We start from the raw sequence: 8,566 nt of genomic DNA, 5'->3' as shown, positions 1-8,566 counted from the left end.
GTCTTTTGTTGGAAATTTTATCATCTAGTGGAGGGTGGGCGGTATTTCTCTCATGTAGTGTATCCACGACCGCCCGAATAAGGCTTTGTACCTCATGTCTCCTTCGATGACATGGAATTTGGCATCTTGGGTCGTGCCGACCACAGTGACCAGAAGGATGATTTCTCCTTTCGTTGTTTCACTTGCCATGTTGAATCTGTTGAGGACTCGAGTGGCGGGCATGATTTGGTTGAGCAATCCGAGCTGCTCTATCACCCTCGACCTGACAATATTAGTCGAGCTACATGGATCTACGAGTACACGTTTTATTTGAAAAGAATTTACAAGGAAGGAGATTACCAGTGCATCATTGTGGGGTTGAGACAAGGTCTTAGTGTCCTCTTCACTGAATGTGAGGGTGTCCTCGGGAATATATCCCCGAGTTCGCTTTTCTCTGGTGATGGATATTTTTGTTCTTCTCATTACGGGTTCATGCGGGGCATCAACGCCCCCCATGATCATGTGGATGACATGTTGCGGCTCGTTTGCCTCGTTCTTCTTGGTTGCCTCTCTTTCCCGGAACTGATTTTTAGCTCGATCACTAAGGAATTCCCGGAGATGTCCTCTGTTAAGCAGTCCAACTACCTCTTCTCGTAGCTGATGACAATCCTCGGTCCTATAGCCATGCGTGTTGTGAAATTCGCATACCAAGTTGTAATTCCTTTTTGAAGGATCCGATTGTATAGGTTTGGGCCACTTGGCATCTCTGATTTCACTGATGGCAAACACGATATCCGACACATTGACATTGAAGTTGTATTCTGACAAGTTGGGTGCACCCGTTGTCACTACGTTCCGATCGAACCTGGCTCTGTTGATGAGCCCTTGAGGATTCTGTCCTCGATCCACTCTCTGATCGATGCGAGGTAGGTTGTGCCTCGGGGCATTCTTCCTATCTTCGAGGTATGGCTGATACCTTTCTTTGTTTAATTTTGGTTCCTTTGTCAGGAGCCTGCTCGGGTATACTGAGCCTGAAGGGGCTCTCAACTGGTCATCCTCAGCCCTGATCTTTGACTGGTACCGATTGTGGACATCTGACCAGGTCACAGCTGGGTACTCGATCGGGTTCTGTCTCAGCTGTTTCGAAGCCACCGAGCTTCGTTCATTCAGGCCTTGAGTAAAGGCCTGCACTACCTAGTCGTCGGAGACTGGCGGTAGTTCCATCCGTTCCATCTGAAAGCGAGACAAGAATTCCCGCAGTATCTCGTTCTCCCTTTGCTTGATTTTGAATACGTTGGACTTCCTCGTCACCACTTTGATGGCATCGGCATGTGCCTTTACGAAGGAGTCTGCTAGCATGGCGAATGAATTTATGGAGTTAGGAGCCAAGTTGAGATACCACATCATGGTCCCCTTCGAAAGTGTTTCCCCGAATTTTTTCAAGAATACAGACTCGATCTCGTCATTCTTTATGTCGTTGCCTTTTACTGCAAAGGTGTAGGACGTAACGTACTCATTAGGGTCAGTGGTCCCATTGTACTTGGGGAGTTCCGACATTCTGAACTTCTTTGGAATAGGTTTCGGGGCTGCCTCCTCGGGGAATGGTCTTTGTATGAACTTCTTCGAATCCATGCCCTTGAGGATCGGGGGCGCATCCGGGATCTGGTCGACCCTAGAGTTGTAGGTCTCGACCTTCCTGTCATTGGCTGCTATCCTTTTCTCATCCGATTCGATCCTTTTGGTGAGATCCTCAAGCATTTTTACTATGGCCGGGTCGGGTATCGACCCGTTATTTCTCGATCTCTCGGGCACCTGTTCGGCTGGGGGAGCTGTTTCCGGCACTGCCGTGCTGGGAGTCTTCGGAAGGCTTTGTAACTGAGTGATAGCCAACTGTTGTGACTGCAACATTTCAAAAATAACATGAAGACTAACTTTCTGTTCTTCCCGGGCTAGGATTTTTTGGGTTTCCTGTTGGTCATCATGCCGTATGCTCCTGCTAGTGTGTTAGGTTTCGTTGACCTGTTGTGCGTCCTGCGAATCCGCGTCCGTTAGAATCGGTCTGGGCGCGTTATGGGGATTCTGTGGTGGCGCGCCGACAACTGGAACAACCACACCATTTTCCCCGTGGTTTTCGAGGTTGTCGTTCTCGACTCTGTTTATTGAACCATACATTTTGTCCGGAAATCAAAAGATATTGGACAAGAAAAAGTGTGAAAGATAATTTGCGTTTTTGTAGTGAAACCAGCAAGAAAATAATCACTATTATTTTTAGCCCCATGGTGGGCGCCAAACTGTTTACCGTAAAAATGGTAACAACAATTAAATTTGTAAATGAGACTCTAAAACTTCGTGATCTATTTTTATGTTAGTTGTTAGAGCAGTTGATGCTAGGCGTATGAAGTTTAATGACGAAATACAAGTTAAGACGGGGCAGTAATCAAACCGAGGGGCTTGATACCCAGGCTTCGGACTGATCGACGAAAGGCCTCGAGGTCGATATCCGGCTCGACCTTGAGCTAACGGAGGTAACCGGGAAGAGAATAACAGTTAAGATATAATTAAAGAAGGCTCTTATTGGCCAATATTGAGCAATAAATGAAGAACAAGTATGAAAGCAATAAACGAAGAATGTGGCCTCGAGCGAGTAAGTTTAGAGAGAAAAGAGAGAGAGTTATTATTGATCTTATGTAGAGTAGTTGGAGCTGTCCTACCGAGTGTTAACGACTCCCCTTTTATAAGAGGGGGGAATCCAAACTTAGTACAAGATACGTTGAGTGATAAAGGAAGCGGGATGGGACATCTAACTAGCTTCATGACGTATACGTAGGCCAATGTTAGGCTGCCTAGGTAGACTTAATCGACTCCGGATGCACTCTTCGGAGGTCTCCCGTGCTCGTTGGGGTCTCGGCCAACATTGTCCCCAGGCCGGGTGCCAAAAAATCTTGAGGGAAGTATTCGGCTTGAGGTCTCGAGCCTCCGAGGCGATTTCCTAAAGCACTTTGCCAACGAGAAATTGGTCCCACCGAATTCACCGTACACATGTTGATTTTGCTAAAAGCAAATGATTAAATAGCAGTTCTATTTTATTTTATCTTTTGAATGTCATTCCCTCTATCTCCTCCCACCCGAACCATATTTAGGTCTTCTTTTCTACTCAATTATTTTTTAGTAGCGATTTATTTGTCTCAATTTTAGTTCTTTTTATTTCTCTTTAGTACTATCGACTTTTTGCTCACTTTTTGTTTTAGTGTTTTTGTTTTTTCTTATTTTATCTAATTCATTGATGCAAAAGGAGGAAAAAACCAGTTTTCAAAAAGACCCCAAATTAGCCTTCTTGAGGATTCAAACAATTTTCAGAACCACATAATAGATGAATTTTTTAACAACATTGATGGTGAATTTTAAATAATTATTTAGTTTACTAAGCAGAGCGTAAAATATTTGCAAGTGTAAGCAATGACAATATTATTTATATAGTTTTCAAAATGTAAAAAATTGTCGAGTACATATGATTTGTCATTGGATTTTTTTTTATAACAGTAATACTAATTTAAGTTTCCTCATTAACTTTTAGTTCTACATTTATACTATGTGATTGATAGAAACTTTATGTTTAAAGAAAGTGAAGCACCCACAATCTTAAAATCGTAGATCCACATCTAATTATGCCGATATACTTTTTGTAAGATTAACTCTCTATAACAGCTCTACTCAAATATTAATTGATTTTACTATTTCCCACTTCAGTTGCTAGTCGTCTAATTTCATAATAAAAGAACACTGGTAATGCTTTGCTATCAAAAACCACATATTGAATATAATCTCTAAGTTAATGAATAACGTCCTAGTATTTTGACCAAATAAGTTGAAATATTTAATAAAGTTCACTAATTTTGACAAAAACTTATACATACTTGGTAATTAAAGATTTTTAATTAAATTTAAATAATTTTCTTATTTTTATAACATTTAAAATCAAAAAAAAATTAGAATAATTTTTTATTTGCAATACCTATATAAGATTGAATACCAAATATTATTATATGTGTATGATGACCAATTGCTATGAATAAAAAGTCGAAACAAACAAAACTGTTGTAAAAGTTTGATTATATACCAAATTTAAACTGCGATCGACAATTCTCCTCTTTACGAGTGCTACATAAATGCTAAGAAATAGTTGACTATCAGCTAGTAGTATTTTAATTGAATGTCAAAAGACATTTTGATTAGTGAGGTAGCAAAAAAAGAAAAAAAAGGTAAGCAACCCTCCAAAAAAAAGGAGGTAAGCAACCAACAAACACAACGATTAAGAAAGAGAGAAAAATTATACAAATAAAATGGATTTATTGTCAAGTCCAAATTTAAGAAAACGTGTAAAAGGAAAGTACAAAAAGATAATGTCGTTTCCTTTTTTAGCTGGATGCTTCTCCCTTCCTTCTACATTTTCTTTCCCTTTTTTCTTTTTCTGATTTTCCTTTTGATTAAATATTTATTTTTCGGTTAATCTCCCGCCGAGCAATAAATAACTAAAGAATCTAGCTTAAAATCTAGGCAGAGATTACCATAATGTGCATTATATTAGGTGCTGTAAGAATTTTTTTTAAAGAACATTATTTTATTTTTTGGTGAAATAAAGAACATTATCATAATGAGTAAAAGCAATTAAGAAGCAGAAAAAAATGAATTTTCCCATAAAGTATTTTTCTTAATAAAAATACTTTTGAGAAAAATATATTTAAAATTTTAATTAAATATTAATTATTAAATGGCCAAACACTTACGGCTTCTCGCTAAAAGTATTTTAAAAATTACTTTAAAAAATATATTTTTCAAAATAAGTTAATTTTTATATAACAGATCTCATTTTGGAGAAAATGCAAAAATAAACTTCCTTTCTCTTTAAAAATGGGTCCCACCATTTCCCACGTCGAATAAAGAATTTAACGATAATGGGTGCTGGCAATTGGCATGCTATTATTTTGTTTTTTCTTGATAAAATAATAAAAAAATTTAGGCCAATCTCAGCCGTTGGTCAATACCTTTGACTTTTACCCAGTCATCCGGTAATCCCTCTCCTTATATTACCCACTCTTCTTCTTTCTTCCTCTCATATTCAGACTTCAGAGCCAGAGAGATTTGCAAAAATGGCCATAGAGTTGTTAGGCTACTCGCAAATAAATGAGCAATTAGCTCTACAAGAAGCAGCTTCAGCCGGTTTGAATTCCATGGATCATTTAATCCGGTTCGTTTCACTTCAACAGCAGAAAAAACAACCGGTTCAGCCGGATTGTAGAGAACTCGCCGACTTCACTGTTTCGAATTTTAAGAAGGTTATTTCTATCTTGAACCGGACCGGTCATGCCCGGTTTAGACGTAGTCCGGTTCAGCTTTCTGATTCATGTACTGCTCTTTCCCTATCTACGTCTGCTCCGGTTAAGGATACTCAACCAGCGCCTACACCTCCTACCCCGGCGGTTGCTATGGTGGAACACCGTCAATCTCCGGCATTGAAGTTTGACTTTACAAAATCAAAGGTTGCGAAGGATACTTTGAGCTTATCGACGAACTCGTCGTCGTTCATGTCGTCGATTACCGGTGATTGTGAAGGAAGCGTATCAAACGGGAAGCAATTTTCCTCAATAAGCTTACCGCCGCGACCGCCTGTGTCATCCGGGAAGCCGCCACTCGCCGGTAAAAGGTGTCGCGATCACGATCTTTCCGATGAAATGTCCGGTAGAATCTCCGGCTCCGGCAATTGTCACTGCAAAAAGAGGTTAGTATTTTCCTTATATACACCCTGCGCATTTTAGCATCTGTGCATATCTAAAGAAAAATTCAGATCTGTCTTTGACCAAAAAATCAGTGGTGACGCTGACGTTTCGAAAGGTGTGCCTGGCACTAGCTTCCGTATTGTTGACGTAACTAGTTGAATATGTTAAACTAGCATTTATTAGTAGGACTCGCAATTTTTTTCATTAACTCATCAATTTTTTTTAATTATTATAAACAGGAAATATCGTGCAAAGAAAGTGATTAGAGTGCCGGCGGTCAGTTCAAAAATTGCCGATATTCCAGCAGACGAGTATTCCTGGAGAAAATACGGTCAAAAACCGATCAAGGGCTCGCCATACCCACGGTAATTACCATGCACCATCAATTATCACCGTCTGTTTTTAGAAATTTAATACTAGTTTGTTTTCAACATTTTAGGAATTTGATACTGAGATTAATTTTTTGGTTTTTGAACTTTCAGGGGATATTATAGATGTAGCAGCGTAAGAGGATGTCCGGCAAGAAAGCATGTGGAGAGGGCAACCGATGATCCAAAAATGGTTATTGTAACTTACGAAGGAGAGCATCGTCATGTAATTGAAGGGACGATCGCCGGCGCCGGAGCTGGAAGTTCCGGCGAGAGAATGATGGTGTTCGATTCAACGGAACAGAGAAAAGGATAAACAGCTTAGGGATTTAGGGGCTCTTTTGTAATTTCGAGGTAGTGGAAAGGGTGGAATTGACATTTGGAGAAGACTAAAGAGCAGAGAATAGAGATACGGTGGGTAGGGTTTTGTATGTAAATTTGGGGAAGATTGGGGCAGAAACGAAAAAAAAGTCTTTTGGGGTTGTTAAAATTTTGACTATTTTTTATTTTATTTAATACGACCATCGAGAAGGTTTACAATTTTTAAGTTTGACTATAATTGCATGATTATTTGACAAAAAGAAAAGGAGTATTATTTATCTGTATTGTAATTTAATTATTGAGATTCGCGATGACGTGTCTTCTACAGTAAAGAATCAGTTTATGTTAGAAATACTTTTCTATAAAATATTTTAAAAAACAGTCCTTTTGATGATAATCAGTTTGTGTTTGACTAATTAATTTAAAAAATATTTTTGAACAATAATTAGTGTTTGATCAAGTTTTTAAAAACTGCTTCTAAATATATTTTTATCTCAAAAGTGTTTTTCGGAAAATTGTTTTTGGGTGAGAATTTATTTTTTTCTATTCTTTTCAAAAGTAATTTTTTCCCTCTAAAAACTTAATCAAATAGCTCAATATTTGGAACAAGCTATTTTCACGAAAAAAGAACACTTTTGTCCCCCCAAAATAAAGAAAGACTTGGCCAAACAAGCTATAAGACTTACTCTTTTTTTATAGTGTTGAGAGCAAGTAGTACAGGGTAAAAACTTATCCGCACCGGGTGTTTACACAAAATCAATAGCTACAGGACATATGTCTTGTATATGGACTTCAATCATTTAACCATGGTAAACTATATGCATTCTCATCTAATTAAATTAATCATAGTGAATTAATATAGTTTGATGTAAATATCCGGTGTGTGTCACGTCTCTTTATAACAACATCATCCCAATATAACAATACTTCACTCTAAAAGTTAAGCTTTTTTGGAATTAAGTTTTATATTATGTTATAATATTCTATATAACAACACTATCCAAAATCATTCAAAATGTCGTAGAGAGATTTGACTCTATTATAAAATTGGAAAGTCAACAAGGTTCGGTAGTGAGTGGAGTTGGAATTCTGATACAACTTGCTTGTTGTTTGGTTCTTAAAAAGTTACTAGTATACATTATTGTAGTTGTTTAGTTCTTAATAAAAAATAAAATTCTTATATTTGTTAATATAAGTCCCTAAGGGTCGTTTGGTAGGGTGCATAAGAACAATACTGAATATGGTATATTAGTTATGCTTGCATTAGTTATGCTGGTATTAGTTATACTAACATATTTCTTATCAATTATTTGGTTTGATGTATTAAAGCATTGCACAATTTCTAAAAAATTGCTTGTTTACAAAAATACCCTCAAAACCAATCCATCACTCTAAAACTTTTTAAAAGAAACATATGTTGAGAAATATTTTTATATGAAAAAGTTTAAAAAATTATTTGATTTGTCTACCTATATTGTAATATAGAACTAAATATTTATTTATAAAAAAGAAAATATGCTAAGTATTTATTTATTTACTAGAGATATAATTTTATTTCTCACTATTTGAATTATTTTAAACTTGCATTAATATAATAACTAGCAAATTTTAATCAAGTATAAATTTTGAAGGACAATTTTGTCTTTAACTAAACTAATGCATGCATTAAAACTCATTGCATTGCTAATAACATGGTTTTCTATGCATTAGTTATGCATAGGATATAACCAAATAGGATGTATAATTAATGCTTACATAACTAATGCATAAGTTCAAAATATCTATCAAACAAGATATTATTAATACACAAAGTTAATACAAATATTATTTTATCTAATGCATTCTACCAAACGACTAATGTATAGGTTTAAATCTCACTTTATATAATTATGCTGCACCACTTGGGAACGGAAGCTTAAGAAGGTTTAAGTTAGGAAATGCCAAAACCATCTATGATCAATAATAATGCCATCCTTTATTTGTAAATTTGGGGAGATTGCAGGGACTAAAACGGAAAAAGGGATTTTGGGGTTGTTAAAATTTGACTACTTAATATTTTATTTAATACGACCATCGAGAAAGGTTACAATTTTCAAGTTTGACTATACTTTTATCGTTATTGAC

General features: G+C 36.7%; 1 protein-coding gene across 1 annotated transcript; it reads left to right on the top strand.

Annotated features, from left to right (window-relative positions):
* Positions 1 to 5,090: 5,090 nt before the first annotated feature.
* Positions 5,091 to 6,668, top strand: LOC104230757 (probable WRKY transcription factor 11). The gene is made up of 3 exons (XM_009783632.2): positions 5,091 to 5,755; positions 5,993 to 6,118; positions 6,236 to 6,668. Exons 1-3 carry the CDS (start codon positions 5,127 to 5,129, stop codon positions 6,435 to 6,437), a joined length of 957 nt encoding a protein of 318 aa, XP_009781934.1. The 5' UTR covers positions 5,091 to 5,126; the 3' UTR covers positions 6,438 to 6,668.
* Positions 6,669 to 8,566: the final 1,898 nt, after the last annotated feature.

Source organism: Nicotiana sylvestris, chromosome 12, assembly GCF_000393655.2.
Source record: "Nicotiana sylvestris chromosome 12, ASM39365v2, whole genome shotgun sequence".
Lineage (NCBI taxonomy): Eukaryota > Viridiplantae > Streptophyta > Magnoliopsida > Solanales > Solanaceae > Nicotiana > Nicotiana sylvestris.
Note: the sequence above shows the minus strand (reverse complement) of the source record. Positions and strands in the feature narration are given on the sequence as shown.